The 16,919-nt window shown below is 37.4% G+C and overlaps 1 protein-coding gene across 1 annotated transcript in view; it reads left to right on the top strand.

Moving 5' to 3' along the window:
- TTC27 (tetratricopeptide repeat domain 27) overlaps positions 1-16,919 on the top strand; it is a 177,032-nt gene that overhangs the window by 122,254 nt on the left and 37,859 nt on the right. The window contains exon 14 of the mRNA XM_001106562.4: positions 15,053-15,151. Within this exon, the coding sequence (XP_001106562.2) occupies positions 15,053-15,151 (99 nt within the window). The remainder of the gene's footprint in view (positions 1-15,052; positions 15,152-16,919) is intronic.

Genomic DNA, 16,919 nt, shown 5'->3' with positions numbered 1-16,919 from the left:
TGAGCCACTTCCCCCAGCCCAATAGCCTAGTTTTTAGCCATGGCAATTCTCAGTGTGGGAGGGGCAATAGGAAGGAAGGGATGAAGAGAGGGAAGTCACATGGGAGAACTTGACAGGGCTTGCTGGTCTCATTATATAATTTAGAATTAATTATTTACATAGACAAAGAAATGACAATTGCTCAAAGCAGAGTCACAGTATAAAAAGATGTTATGTGAGAATATTTTAGAGCTTCTCATATGGATCCAATTCAGGCAGGCAGTAAACCATGCCAAAATATGCAGGCATTGGATGCTGTAATTGTATAGAACTACTACAAGATGCAAACTTGAACACTATAGACTCATTTTAACTTGTGAACCAAGTTTGAACTGTCTGGAGGGAGAAAGCATATATGCTATGTTGTCTCCTTTAAGACTGGTAATAAAAGGAAAATAGAAAAATGGAATTAAAAAAATTCTATCCTCTTTTTTAGACATATCCAAAGATTTAGGTTAAATAACAAAATTTAGACAAACCAAAAGTGGTATTTGAATGGCTTTTGCACATCTTAATAACTTTCTGAAATCAAATTGGTATAAGAATAGTTGTATCTGGAAAGGGTTAGGAGGAAAAAAGGCTATTGTTCATCTTTTAGATTTAAGCACATTTTAAAGTGAGAGCTTAAATAAAAACAAAGAACTATAAAGTGAGTGAGAGCTCAAGTTTAAAAAATGAGAGCTCCTATGCAAAATAGAGGGGTTTGGTCTTATATCAGGGATGGGATGCAAAACTAAATACACTGTCTATGGTGCATTCATTAGAGAACCAAAAGACATGTACCACTTATATTTATGCTTTGGAGATTGCTAGCTGTTGTTCACTTATACCCACTTGTTTCATTTTTGCAAGTGACTTCTGAAACTACTTAAATTCAGCCTTAGGCTTCTGAGGTTTGTGGGATAGTGAAAGCTGAAGAAAGTGAGAGCGAAATCTGACCAAATCTCCCAGGCACAATTTCCCAGGCAGAAGCTAGAATTAAAATATACGTTCTTATTCCTGTTCTTAGGTAGTTATTCTTCCTGTTATACTCTACTTTTATGCAAAAAAGTAAAAAACAAAAGAAATTGCTCAGCTATCAAACCAGTGCGTGTAGCACTGAAAAAGAGAAATATTATGTCCTATCAATTTTTCCATCTCCCACTTAACACACATACATTTTTCCTTTACTTTTGTCAGTCTCTTCTACCTCTTTAAAAATTTATTTTCCTTAACCTCCTCCTCAATCAACCAGTCATTCGCCTTTGTGAGATTATATGATATTGTGGACAGTATATGTACAAGCATACCACAGAGATACTGTAGATTCAGTTCCAGGCCACTGCAGTAAAGCGAATATTGTAATAAAGCAAGTCATGCGAAGTTTTTGGTTTCCCAGTGCACATAAAAGTTGAGTTTATGCTGTAGTCTGTTAAGTGTGCAATACCATTATGTCTGAAAAAAAAAAAACCCTACATACCTTAATTTAAAACTGCTTTATTGCCCAAAAAAAAAAAAAAGTTAATGACCATCTGAGCCTTCAGTGAGTTATCATCTTTTTGCTGGTAGAAGGTCTCGTCTCGGTGTTGATGGCTGCTGACTGATCAGTGTGGTGGTTACTAAAGGCTGGAGTAGCTGTGGCAATTCCTTAAAATAAGAACAGTGAAGTTTACCGCATAGATTGACTCCTCCTTTCATGCCAGATTTCTCTGTAGCATGCAATGGTGTTTGATAGCTCTTTAGCCACAGGAGAACTCCTTTCAAAATTGGAGTCAGTCTTCTCCAACCCTGCTGCTACTTTATCAGTCAAGTTTATGTAATGTTCTCAATCCTTGTCATTTCAACAATGTTTACAACATCTTCACAAGGAACAAAGTCCATCTCAAGGAACCACTTTCTTTATTCACGCATAAGAGGCAACTTCTCATATCTTCAAGTTTTATCATGAGATTGTGGCAATTCAACCACATCTTCAGGCTCCCTTCTAATTATAGTTCTCTTTCTATTTCTGCCACATGTGCAGTGACTGTCTCCACTGAAATCTCAAACCCCTTAAAGTCATCCATGAAAATTGGAATCAGCTTCTTCCAAACTCCTATTAATGTTGATGTTCTGACCTCCTCCCTTGAATCAGGAATGTTCTCAATGGTGAACATTACAATGGTGAATCCTTTCCAGAAGATTTTCAATTTGCTTTGCCCAGAACCGTCAGAGGAATCACTATGTATGGCAGCTATATACCCTTATGAAATGTATTTCTCAAATAATAAAACTTGAAAGTCTAAAGTACTCCTTGTTCCATGGGCTGCAGAGTGGTTGTTGTGTTAGCAAGCATGAAAACATTAGTCTCCTTGTACATCTTCATCAGAGCTCTTGTGTGACCAGGTGCTATGTCAGTGATCAGTAATATGATCAGTAATATTTTGAAAGGAATCTTTTTTTTTTTTTTTTTTAGCAGTAAGTCTACACAATGGGCTTAAAATATTCAGTAAACCATGCTGTAAACAGAAGTATTGTCATCCGGGCTTCATTGTTCCACTTACAGTCCTCAGGCCGAGTAGGTTTAGCCTAATTCTTTAGGGCTGTGGGATTTTCAGATGATGAGTGAGCATTGGCTTCAGCCTAAAGTCACCAGGTGTATTAGCCCCTAATAGGAGAGTTAGCCTGTCCTTCGAAGTAAAGAATTGACTTCTCTCTAGCTATGAAAGTTCTGGATGACATCTTCTTCCAAAAGAAGGTTGTTTTGTCTTCCTAGAAAATCTGTTTAGTGTAGCCACCTTCATCAGTGGTCTTAGCCAGATCTCCTGGATAACTTGCTGCAGTTTCTCCATCAGTATTTGCTGTTTAATTGTGTGCTTTTATGTTATGGGGATGGCTTCTTTCCTTAAACCTCATGAACCATCCCTACTAGATTCAAACTTTCTTCTGCAGCTTCTCCACCTTTCTCAGCCTTCACAGAATTGAAGAGAATTAGGGCCTAGTTCTGAATTAGGTTTTGACTGAAGAGAATGTTATGACTGGTTTGAACTATCTTGACCACTCAGACTTTCTCCATATCAACAATAAGGCCATTTCACTTTCTTATCACTTGTGTATTCCCTGGAGTAGCACTTTTAATTTCCTTCAAGAACTTTTCCTTTACATTCATAACTTGGTTAACAGTTTGGTGCAGGAGGCCTAGCTTTCGGCCTATCTCAGCTTTCGACATGCCTTTCTCACTAAACTTAATCATTTCTAGCTTTCTTTTCATTTTAATTGATACTGTAGTTATACATATTTATGGAGTACAATTTTCTGTTACAGGACAGGTATATGTTGTATTATGATCAAATCAGGGTATTTAGCATGAGATCACCTTATACATTTATCATTTCTTTTGGTGAGGACATTCAAAAGCCTCTCTTCTAGTTCTTTTGTGATCCGCAGTCCCTAATTCTTTCTAGCTTTTGATTTAAAGTGGGGGATGTGTGACTCTTCTTTTACTTGAACACTGAGAGGCACTGTAGGGTTATTAATTGTCTAATTTCAATATTGTTCTGTCTCAGGGAGGCAGGAGGCCTGAGATGAGGGAGAAGATAGGAGAGCAGCTGGTCAGTGGAGCAGTCAGAACACACACAGCATTTATCAATTGAGTTCACTGTCCTGTATGTGTGCAGTTTGTGGTGCCCCCAAACAATTGCAATAGTAGCATCAAAGATCACTGCTTGCAGATCACCATAACAAACATAATAATAATGAAAAAGTTTGAAATATTGTGAGAGTTACCAAAATGTGACAGAGACATGAAGTAAACATACAGTGTTGGGAAAATGGCTGATCTTGTTTTACTTGTATTTCCCTACGCCACCTCATATTGCTTTATTATTTATTTATTTATTTGTATATTTATTTTTGCAACAGGGTCTCACTCTGTCACTCAGGCTGGAGTGCAGTGGTGCACTTTCTGCTCACTACAGCCTTCATCTCCCGGGTTCAAGCAATCCTGCTGCCTCAGCCACCTGAGAAGCTGGGACTATAGGCATGCACCACCACGCCCAGCTAATTTTTGTATTTTTTGCAGAGACAAAGTTTAATTATGTTACTCAGGCTGGTCTCTAACTCCTGGGCTCAAACGATCTGCCCCCCTTGAACTTACGAAGTGTTGGGATTATAGGCATGAGCCACCATGCCTGGCCTCATATCATTTTAAAGAAAATCCCATACATCAAATAATTTCATTTAAAAAATTTTGAGTATATTTTTCTAAGAAATAGGCAATTTTTAAAAACTGTAATACCATTGCACTTAAAACATCAGTAATAATTTGTAAGAAACTTTTAATTGAGTTTCTGATTTTAATTAAATAAATTTATATCCTTTACTAGAACAGAATGTAATAGAGGCCCAAAATTTAGCAGCGTCTAAATCTAGTGAAACATTACAAAGAGTCGTAAATAGAGACAACAAATTTGATAGATTTTGTCTTGTTAAAAATATTTGTTGAAGAAAAGTACCCTAAATGGAAGCCAAAAGATACTAAGTAAATATTTTTAAGTTTTAATATTAACAAGGCTAGAATTAAGAATATGTTCTATTTAGCAGAAGTTGCCCTGAGCTTACCAGCTACATCAGTATACTTAGAAATAATATTTTCAATTAAAATGATTATGTCCCCTAGAAAAGAGTCAATAAAACTTTCAACAATTTAAAATGTATAAACAATGAATGTGACAATTAACAATAAAGAACAACTTTGAAGTAGCAGGTAATCTTAGGAAAAAATAAAAAACACTAAGATCATATTGAAAAAAAATATTCATTAGTAAAATTTCAGTGACATGGTATTAGCATCAAATATGACTACTGATTAAAACACATGAATGTCTACTCAGAATAATTAATTTTAATTCTGTAATAGATTATGGAAATATACAAAATTATAATTGTACAGCTTGATTAATGCTCCTTTATTATTTTTTAATGTTCACATAATCAGGATTAAAGTTTTTTACTTTAATATAGTTTTATTTTTCAATAAATTTTATTTTTGAAAATAATTTTTGAATAGAATCATTTCATAAGTCTCCTGATGGAGTAAAACCAATTTACTGATCAACAGTTTGTTGGTTGATAAATATTTTTTAAAACCATATAATTTAAATTATTTTCTTTAGTCCTCTGGTTCACTTTCAGAAGTGATGCAGTTTGGATGTTATATTATGTGGTTGCCTAACTAAGCATTATCAAGTACTTGTATATCAGATATGGATGTGGTCATGAATTGTGCTATGTCAACCTATCAACAGAGAACAGAGAGTTTCTGCCAGGAAATGATAATGGACAGAAGTAGTTTCCAAAGGGCCTTAAATGCCCTGTATCAGGATTATCTAACCCTGTGGATGTGGGAGCCTTTGTGGTTTTGAATTAAAAAGTGATATGACAAAAGTGGTATTATGGGAAGTTTAAATAAGGAATGAATATCATGGGTGAGTTATCAGTGGCTTGAGTGGTGAGCATGGAAAAGATAGAACGACTGAAGCCTCATTACAGAGGAAATTTTCTGGGACTTGCACATTGGGCTGGCAGTATTGAGGGAGATGTTGGAATCAGAGAGGAGGCCAGTTTTCTCAATTGTCTGATTAAAAAGGAAAAATATCTCTATTGATAGTTATAGGGAATTTAGGAGGAAGGGAAAGTATCTTTTGCCAGCAAGGTGATGTGGTTTTGGATGTTGAATATGAGGAGATGGTGCTGTATTGTAGCAGAAATGGTTGCTAGTCCATTGGAGATGAAAGCCCTAGTGAAGCCCAACAGTGAGGCCTGACCGTGCAGATGGGGCTTTTCTGTGGAAGTTAGTTGAAGCCATGAAAGTGAGTTCTTCACAGAAAACTGTGATGGAAGAGAGTAACAGGCAATGTCCTGAGCTTTGGGCATCTCCTGCAGTTGGAAGAAGATAGGAGAAATGGCACCGGTAAAATAGGTCTCAGAGTACATCAGAGTCTTGGTCAGAGGGATAGAAGGAAACCCCAGCAAGGGGTTCATGGCACCTAAAACAAGAGCAAATGTCAGTGAGTTATGTCACGTGTAATGATGAAGTCCAGAGGGCTACGAAGAGGTCGTTGGATTTGGAGCCCACTAATGATGTTCAAAAACAGATTCAGGAGATTAAAGGGTGGGTGATAGATGAAGAAATGGAGATATAATCTGTAGACTGTTCATTTTAGGAGCACATCAGAGAGATGAGAGACAAATGTAGAGTTTTGTACTCAAAGGGGCAGAAAAGTCAGGTAAAACATTTCAAGATACTGGAGTCCTTTACATGGAGGAAGGCAGAAATGAAAGATTCCAGTGGATAAAGGAGAAATGGAATGTTGTAAGGAGAGAGGGGAGATAAATAGGGAATATCATTCTAGGGGAGAGTGGAATGAGGAGAAGACATGAAGGTATTAGCTTTGGAAATAAGGAATAGTATTAAAAATAAGACTGGAAAATGAGAACATTAACATAATAGCTATTTCTATTCATTAAGCATCTATATTCTAAGCTCTTAGGTAAGTATGAACTCTTTGTAAACCATTGAGGTATTGAGGGGGATACAGTAGAGTTGTGTTAAGACACAGACTCCTGCCCTCCAGGGGTTTATATAGGTTAAATGGAGAGAGGAGACATAAATAGCATTGTGTGTAACTAAGGAGTTGAATGAATAGGCAACATGCTTTGGGTGCCTGGCGATGCTTTTGGGTGGCCTTGTAAATAAGGATGTGAATGGTCAGAAAAAGCCTGATGGAAGTGAATGTTGGTATGAACTACCAGGAATGGTTGGGATTTGGATAGGTGGAAAAAATTGAGAAAATGTGTTTCAAGGAAGGAAACTAGCAGATGTAAAAACCAACGCTGCAGAGAGCAGTTTCTTGGTAACTATTAGTTTTGACGGTTTATATTTTATTCAGTTATAATAGTGAAAATAGCAACTAATGCTGAGTATTTACTCAGTGCCAGGTACTGTTCTAGAAGCATTTTCCATTTATTTTCAATTCTCTGCAGTCACTGAGGTACTTACTGTTTTTACCCTACTTTCATAAAAGAAGAAATAGAGGGTTAAGTAATTTGTACTAGATTTTACAATTTATGAGGGATGGGGCTGGGATTTCAACCTGAGCTTTCTGATTCCAGAGCTCTTGCTCTTAACCTCTTCACAATTTTGCCCTGGAGGATATCATAGCATGCTAGGAAGTAATGGCATATTTGGTCGAGGTCAAGTTATAAAAAGCCCTGAATACTAGGCTGTCAGGTTTGAACTTTTTTCATCCTTTAATGAAGAACCATCGGGGCTTTCATCAGAAGCAAAGTGAGGTTATAAGATTGATATTTTGGAACCATCCATCACGTGTTAGTGAGTGACTCTCTTTGAGACCACGGATTTAACAGAGCTGACCTTTCCAAGTGCTATTGTTTTACTTAATAAGACCAGACTTCTACGATACAGTACTCTGGCATTTTAATCATCTTGGTGGTTTGTACATGCTGCTCTTCCTTGATTTCACTTTTTCTTTCATTTTAGCTTTGGAAAGGATAAAATATTTTTATCCGAAATGGATTTATATAGTTTTTGTTTTAGACTTACGTTATTTGTGGTGGGAAGACTCAAGGAGGTTGGAACTCACATTCCAAGAGAGAGGACAGGATGAACATGTGTGAATAATATGTACAGAAAACAGACATTCTTTCCTTTTTATTCCTCCCTTCTCATATTGGTAAGCAGTACAGAATGAAAGTCTTAAGGTGTAACTTGCATAACTGCCAAGAAATGTGAGTGCTGTGATAACATCTGGGCTGTAGCTGTGACTGATGCATAGTGGGGAGGCCGAAAGCTTTGCTACCATAGACCTGATTCTGAATTCTGGTAATCTCGAGGAAGATAACAAAGGCAAATCTCTTCGTCTTTCTGAGCTTTTAAATAATGGAGTTTACAATCTCTACCTGGATTTGCTGCTGAGAAAATTAGAGCCAATATTTGTTAGGTGTCTAACATATTTCCTGGCCCATAGTAAGTTCATAATAATAGATGTTACATAGTGGTTCTTTACTTTTCTGCCTGTTGCACTGTAGAAAAACCATTGCTGCCCCATTATCTGTAGGCTAAAATTAGGGAGATATATCTAACAGGAGACTCTCACATGCAGATGACATATAAACACCTATGTTACCTTGCATTGTGAATTATTTGAAAAGACTGGGCAAATATAAAGACCAGTGGTAACCAAATCTAGGTCAAGAATTAAGAGAAGGGCATTCAATAATTAATAGCCTAGAGTAAAAGAAAAATTATGTATAAAATTTAGTTGATCCTTTAGTTTAAGGGAAGACAATAAAATAGAAGGAATTACTCCTTTGGAGAGACCAGGAAGCTGGCAGGTTAAGGTTTGTATTTCCTCGTGGAAGGAGAACTTAGAATTTAGTAAATGAGAAACTTGGTTATGAAAGAGTTGGCGGTGCACATTAGGAAAAAAAATGAGCATTAAGCATCATTAGGAAAAGCTACTACCAGACACCGTTGATGTCACTCTTGGATTTGACTGTGGTCATTTCCTGTTTAATGATTCTACATTCAACAACTCATCTGCGTTTGGGGTCATAGAAATGAGGCAGGGGTACAGAAAGAGTGGAGAGTGGGGTGTGGCTTTAGGATTAGATTATTCTACATTAACCTTTATTATATGTGACAGAACAATTCAAAGCAGTTGATCCTTTGAGGGAAATCAGCCGAAAGTGTGAATACTGATTATTGATTATGTAGAAACTTTCAGGAGTAAGGGAGCTTCAGTAGTAGGCTCATAAGTAGCACCTATTTAAGATGCCTTAAATAACCCTTGTAAAAATTAACTTTTTAATTATAAAAGTTATCTGTGCCAATTATCTAGTGGTGCTTAGTCTTTGCTAACCCTCAGGGTAGCAAACTTTAATTTTTATTTTAATTATTAAGGTTTAATAAGTATTACAGTCACTGTCTTCAGCACACATATTTCACACTTGGATGAAGGAACTATTGTGTGGCTTTAAGCCAGTTATTTCCTTTGTAAGCATCATTTTCCTCTAGATCTCTTTTGAATTGATTTCTAAGGTCTCTAATTGAACTGATTCCCTTCTAGTTCTTCAAACCTGCTGATTCTAAATACCAGACGATCCCTGACTTATGATAGTTCCACTTAATAACTTTTTTACTTTATGATGGTATAAAAATGATACACTTTCAGTGGAAACTATGCTTAGAGTTCCCATATACCTATTCTGTTGACAACTTTCAGTATAGTAGTCAATAAATTCCATGAGATATTCTACACTTTTTAAAAAATAAAATAGGCTTTGTGCTAGACGGTTTTCTCCATCTGTAGTCTAATGTAAGTGTTCTGAGCATGTTTAAGGTATGCTAGGTGAAGCTATTAGGTTCAGCAAATCAAGTGAATTTAATGCATTTTTGACTTAACAATATTTTCATTTTACGATGGATTTATCAGGACATAACCCTCTCATAAGTTGAAGTGCTTCTGTATTCCATTCTATTGTCAGTGTCCTTATTGTGCCACTAGATGGCAAGAGTGTACCTTCAAACCCAGTCCCCTCTGGGTTTTCAGAATCTGGGGCATCTGAAGAACTCAGGAATTTTAGTCTAGTCCACCCCTGCTTATTTCACACTCGGGGAACTGAGACACGCAGGTTAAGTGACATAGCCAGGGTCGTTTAACAGTTACCCAGAGCCGCTTGAATCCCAGTCATCTTTCTCCTCTGTCACACTCTAGGGGGCTTTGTGAGGGAAATTCAGAGAAACCATGCTCTCAAGCTTTTGAATTCTTTGTGAATTATTTTTAAAATAATTTAAAGCCGTTGGTTAAGTACAAGTATTATCACATTCAAAATAAAAAGTTGGCCTGCTTTTGTGTTTCTATATTGGCTCCCTGAGAAATAAACGCTAGACAGTCAGCTTTTAAAGGTTATTGCCTGCCTACGGCCAACTTGCCTTCACGATTTGCCCTGGAAATAAGGTCTGCAGAAAGCTCAACCAGGGCCTCTCTGTCAGGTGATTATCTCCCTCCATTCTTGCCCCGTCCTGTGGCCACCCATTTTTCTAGGTCTTCTTTTGTCCACCTGACTAGCCCAATCAAGAGAGCCTTTGTGGGGGAAGAGATATGCTCCTGGTTCTTCAAGAATTATCTTCTGGGTTTCTCCAGCACATGTTAACTGCCATATTTCCCCCCTCTCTCTTTATTGGTGACAAGAATGGTATTGCCTTAAATCATGGCTTGTGTATGGGCAGAATGGTGTTGTCAGAGACAGACAGGATGTGGTCTTTGGAGTCACACTGACTGTGTCGAACCTCTCCTCTGTCCATGACTGACTCTGACTCTGTCGCCTCTCTTAGGAGAGTAAGATTGACCACCTTGCAGGGTGGGTGTGAGGAACGCATGAGTAATGTGTGGAAAGCTCATGGTGTCAGTGCTTGGCACACATAGCAGATGCTCATTAAGAGCTAATTATTTTGGTCGTTATTGTAAAGAGAGGAACAGGAGTAACTATAGTATATGAAAGAAGCTCAAGGGAGGGTCTCAGCCAAAGGAGCTAGTTTTTTATTGGAGAAAGAAGGGAAGGATGCAAGATATTCCAGGGCCCATGTCAGTGTTTTAGAGAAATAGTATAACTGTGTTAATATGGTAGCCACTAGTCATGTGTGACAATGGACACTCGAAATGTGACTAGTTGAAATTGATCCATGCTGTGTTGAATTCACATCAGATTTCAAAGACTTGGTGTGAAAAAGTGGTTATAAAATATCTCAATAACTTTGTATAGTAATAATATATTGAAGTAATCGCATACTGGATATGTAGAGTTAAATAAAATGTTATGAAAGTAAACTTCACCCTTTCTTTTACCCTTTTTTTTTTCTTTTTTGAGATGGAGTATCACTTTGTAGCCCAGGCCAGAGTGCAGTGGCGTGATTGTGGCTCACTGCAACCTCCGCCTCCCGGTTCAAGTGATTCTCCCGCCTCAGTCTCCTGAGTAGCTGGGATTACAGACGCATACCTGCTAATTTTTCTGTATCTTTAGTAGAGACAGAGTTTTACCATGTTGGCCAGGCTGGTCTTGAACTCCTGACCTCACTTGAGTGGTCTGCCTACCTCAGCCTCCCAAAGTGCAGGGATTACAGGCGTGGACCACCTTCTTTTGACTTTTTGAAATGTAGAAAATATAATGAGGCTACTAGCATGATATTTTTATCTGATAGCACTGGACTAGAAGGTAGGTATTTTTGTACCCAAACATATACAACTCTGTTCTAAGGAATCGCGAGAGATTTTTTTGAAGCTTCTTTTGATTTTGTTTTTCTTTTTTTGAAAAGCAAAAAAAAAAAAAAAAAAGCTTTTTTTTGAAGCTTCTTTTGATTTTGTTTTTCTTTTATGTTCTTAAGAGTATGACTATTCTGAACTGAGATGCCTGTCACTATTGGTAATAGCAGTTTAAGTAATAGTTTAAAAAGAAAAAAGTAAAAGAGGCACCAAATATTATCTGTAGTCCCCCACATTCTGAAGACCTCAAAAAAGAAAAGCCATTGGATGATTTCAAAGAACACCACCATGTGTAAAACTCGTCTTCCTTCATGTTATCAGTAGATAAAACCTAGCAGTTAATGATCCTAGGATTTTTCCTTCAAATGCAGAGTATTAAAACACTGCAAAAATAACCAAAAGTAAAACGAAAAGAGAACCATAATACTTTATGTTAAATTAAGTCATCTGTCTGATTTTCATTAAATTTGTTTTGGTTTTAAAGACACTGGTTATAAAACATTAAGTAGTTTTAAAAATTAAAAATAAAAGATAACCTCATCCCCAATCTGTTTTAGAGCTAGAAGAATAATTGCTAATTTTGGACATTTGCAACCTTTGTAAATCTTCTTAGATGGATTGAGAAATGAAGTTTTTATTTAGATTTTGAATTTACATGTGTTTTTGTTTGTTTGTTTTTGAGATGGAGTCTCACTCTGTAGCCCAGGCTGGAGTGCAGTGGCGCCATCTCAGCTCATTGCAAGCTCCGCCTCCCAGGTTCACGCCATTCTCCTGCCTCATCCTCCCGATATGCTGGGACTACAGGCTCCTGCCACCATGCCTGGCTAATTTTTTTGTATTTTTAGTAGAGATGGGGTTTCACTGTGTTAGCCGTGATAGTCTTGATCTCCTGACCTCGTGGTCCGCCCGCCTCGGCCTCCCAAAGTGCTGGGATTACAGGTGTGAGCCACTGCGCCTGGCCACACGTGTGGTTTTTATAACAACACATGGGAAATAGTGTTTGTTCTTTGCTGGTGCAGAAAACAAGCAGAGCACATGCATTTTGAGGACCTTGAAGTCAGTTCTCATTGTTCTTGATTTCGTCGCAAAATAAGAATCCCTTATTCCAAGTATACTTGGTACCATAATTCTTTGTATCTAAGATGCCATCAGTTGTAAGAAGTACCTTTAAGTACCACTTTATATATAAAAAAAAATTGTTGCCAATAAAACTGACAAGCTATTGGTTTTTCAGATACATCTCTATTTCAGAAATGTTAAATGGTGGGGGGAAGAGTGTACTTTAACATTGATGAAATATAATACACAGACTTTTTTTTTTTTTTTTTTTTTGAGATGGAATCTTGCTTTGTCGCCCAGACTGGAGTGCAGTAGCACGATCTCGGCTCACTGCAACTTCCGCCTCCTGGGTTCAAGAAATTCTCCTGCCTCAGCCTCCTGAGTAGCTGGGACTACAGGCGTGTGCTACCATGCCTGGCTAAATTTTTTAATATTTTTAGTAGAGACAGGGTTTCACCATGTTGGCCAGGATGGTCTCGATCTCCTGACCTCATGATCTGCGTGCCTCGGCTTTCCAAAGTGCTGGGGATTATAGGCGTGAGCCACTGTGCCCGGCCAGTACACAGATTTTGAAACTTTTTACTGGTTGGAGTTTAGAGAGCTTGTTTTATATGTTAGCATCAGACTTTAGTTTCTCTCAGAATGTATCATGTTCAGCAAGTGTGGTTTGATGCATTGAAGCTCTTTTCATTTAATTCTATTTAAAAAAAAAAAAAAAACAGATGAAAGCAAAGTGGTGAGCTCATTTTTAGGTTGTTGAAAGTCCCATGATTCAGAAAAGTGAACTTCTAACTTTTAGTTTCAACCTAGTACCTCTGCTTCTCCCCGCTCCCGCTAGACATATATCCATCCTCTTTTCAGTGATTACCTGTCCCTGTCCCTCTAACAAAATCTGTTCTCCATAAAGGCTCCTGATAACAGTTATTTATAGCCTCTTGTAAATTCATGGCAAAGTGTTAAATGGCCCAAGTCTGCTTGCTTTCTAAGCTTTATCTCTAATTACTGGCTAAAAATCTTTATCTGCTTAAAGAACTTTCAGGCCTCTGCTAGCCATATGGAACAGGTTTTGTGGGAATGGCTGAAGGAGGAGTGATGTAGAGGCAGCCTCCTGCTCTGCCTCTGTGGAAGGCTGTGGATAGATAACAGAGCACCTTGTTTTCTTTCCTACCCTGAACTGTTCAGGCAAATCTGACAGCTGGCTCAGTGACTTTCTGGAACTCAGTAAGAAAGGAGACTTCAATCTGCTTATAAAGTTGGCTTTGCTGACTGTCTGGAAGGAAAACAACTCATAATAGCTGCATTTCTGACTAATTCCACTGAATTTTTGTTAATTTTTTGTTTTTTGTCTTTGTTTTGTTTTGTTTTGTTTCGTTTTGTTTGAGATGGAGTCTCGCTCTGTCACCCAGCCTGGCATGTAGTAGTGCAATGTCAGCTCACTACAGCCTCCACCTCCTAGGTTCAAGTGGTTCTCCTACCTCAGCCTCCCCAGTAGCTGGGATTACAGGTGCACACCACCACGTCCGGCTAATTTTTGTATTTTTAGTTGAGACGGGGGCTTCACCATGTTGGTCAGGCTGGTTTTGAACTCCTGACCTCAAGTGATCCACCCACTTTGGCCTCCCAAAGTGCTGGGATTACAGGCGTGAGCCACCACACCCAGCCAAATTTTTGTTAGTTTTATCTCCCTTTTGACAGAGGCTATCAAATTTTAAGGAAATCTTATGATGTACAGATTTTGTTTTTTGTAATCTGTATAGCTACCTCCTATTTTATCTGTTTTCTAAATCTCAGTGTTTACAAATCTAATTGGCTTAGGTCATACTTTACATTTTGAGTAACTATTTGATAATCCAGATTCGGAATCTCCTTTTTCTAAATTATTTTCAGGCATGCCTAAAGCAGATATATGCTAGGGCAGTTTGGCTCCTGGTTAAGCTGCAGAAGCTCTTGTGGTCTAGTTTGAAGATGAAAAAAGAAATTTCTTTTTTTGAGTTTGTAGTACATTCATCAGTTGTGAATCTGCTGATATGTTGTGTATGGTGGTCCCTCAGAATGCATGGGGGATTGCTTCCAGGCCCCACCCCCAACACCGATACCAAAATCCATGATGCTCAAGTCCGTTGTATAAAATACTGTAGTATTTGCGTGTGACTTATGTACATCCTCCTGTAAACTTTCAGTCATCTCTTGATTACTTATGGTACCTAACACAGTGCAAATACTGTGTAATTTGTATTGTTAGGGAATAATTACAAGAAAAAAAATGTTTGTACATATTCAGTAGAGTTGCAATCATCCAGTTTTTTTTTTTTCTTCAATATTTTCATTCTGCAACTGATTGAACCCACAGTTGTGGAACCCACAGATAAAGAGGGCCAACACGCCCAGTAAGGAGTTCGGTTAGCACAAAGTATGGACTTTTTCCGCGAAACATATGCAATAATATTGCATGTTTTCAGTGTTAGTGTTGAAAATTATACAGAAAAATTTACCTCCATTGCTAAATATTCTACCTTTAAATGTAAGGCAAATATTTATTATATAGCTCTGCATTCTTTCTAGGAGTGTGTTTGTTGATAGTATCTTAATTTTCCGATTATATTCTGTAAATGTTTCTGTGTGTTTGAATGACTTTGATTTTTTGGTCTTTGCAGCTTGGGGTGTGGTTTTCTCTCGGCTGTGCTTATTTGGCCTTGGAAGACTATCAGGGTTCAGCAAAGGCATTTCAGCGCTGTGTGACTCTAGAACCCGATGTAAGTTTGTTTGATCTTCTGTCCTTACATGGCTTTTTACTCTCTGTTATTGGAATTGTACTGTATGGTTCAGAACAGCAATTCCTTTTGTGTTGGAGGAAAGTATACATTTGAGGGAAGGTCATACCTCGAGGTATAGGATTTATAAATCTGGAAATAAGTTAATAGCTAAATTCTTCATGTATATAGAAACACAATTGCTTTTTATATATTAATTATATCCTGCAACCTTGCTGAGCTCATTTATTACTTCTAGTAGGGTTTTGGTTGTTTTTTTGGGGGGGGGACTCCTTAAAATTTTCTATATAAAAGATCTAAATTTAATGTTTTATTTGAGAAGAAAGAATTGCAATTTGGAGCATATATGCATGCCAGGTAGTCTTTGATATCCCTGAAGAACAAAGAGAAGGTTAGAAGTTTTATAAAAAGGAGAAGTGTTACATATTTCTCTTAGAAAAATTCATTGGCACTTACAGTAAGGGTTTGGGGAGCTAGCAAGCTTCCATTGATGAGGGATGGCAGAGGGCAAAATTAGTCCCAGAGTTTCAGCACATTATCTCAGAAGCTGCAGATAAAACTGGTTTCAGGTTACAACAAGCAGTTCCAGCAGTCAGGCTGCTTTCATTTGGATATTTTAACAGCTTTAATGTCTCTACTAACATTCCCCCAAACATTCCCTCATTATGTTCATGTTTTCCTTTACATCTTTGAACATGTTTATAATAACTGCTTTCAAATCCTATGCTTATTTCAACATCTCTTTCATTTCTGGTACTGTTTCTATTAACTGATTTTTTTCCTTTGGTTATGAAGGAAATTTTCCTGCTTTTTCCCATGTCCACCACTGTTTTTTAATTGTATTCTACGCATTGTGGATGCTATGTTGTTGTGCTTCTTGGTTTTATTCTGTTCTCTTAAGGAGGATTGAGTTTTATTTTGGCATTCAGTTAAATTACTCATAAATCAGCTTGTTTTTAAGCTTGTTAAAGTGAGTCTGGAGTTCTCCTTATTTTCTCATAACCCTTTAAAAAAAAAAAGTAGAGATGGAGCCTTGCTCTCTTGACGAGGCTAGTCTCGAACTCCTGGCCTCAAGTGATCCTCCCATCTTGGCCTCCCAAAGTTCTGGGATTACAGATGTGAACCACTGCACCCAGCCCTCTAATAACCTTTTCTTAAGGTATAACCTCTCTGGGATTGAATTTAATGCCATGGGCAATCAATAAGAACTCTCCACTTTGGCTCGTTTGGAACTTGAATAACTTCTAGCACAGTGTGACCTCCAAAATCTCCATTCAGCTCACAGCTTTCTGGTAGTTGTTCTTTGCCAGAGTTCAAAAAGTTACTAATTTTGCCATGTCTGGAAGTGGAGGTCCACTGCCACTTAATTTTTGAATCATATGTATGGGACTTGAGAACGATATATAGTATATTAGATGAAAAGTGGAACAAAGCGAAATATATAATTTATATCATTCTTGTTTGAATCAACATTTATATAAATTCAACCTGATTAAGCTGATTAAAAAAAATTCATTTTTGCTTTATTTTTGTTATTGGGTAGAGGAATAGGTAGAGAAATATGTTTGATGGATGAAATACTTAGTAGTAACACTGGAGAACAGATTCTTTTTTAACCCCCCTATCCGGTGAAGAAGGATAATGGTATAATGGCAAAAACTTTTAAGATAGGAAAAACAGTATACTGCGTTGTCTTTTTTGTGATAAATCTATGTACTATATAGAGCATGTTGAAAATTAGCTATTTTGT

Source organism: Macaca mulatta, chromosome 13, assembly GCF_049350105.2.
Source record: "Macaca mulatta isolate MMU2019108-1 chromosome 13, T2T-MMU8v2.0, whole genome shotgun sequence".
Classification (NCBI taxonomy): Eukaryota; Metazoa; Chordata; class Mammalia; order Primates; family Cercopithecidae; genus Macaca; species Macaca mulatta.
The sequence above is the reverse complement of the archived record's forward strand: the minus strand, read 5'-3'. Positions and strand labels throughout refer to the sequence as shown.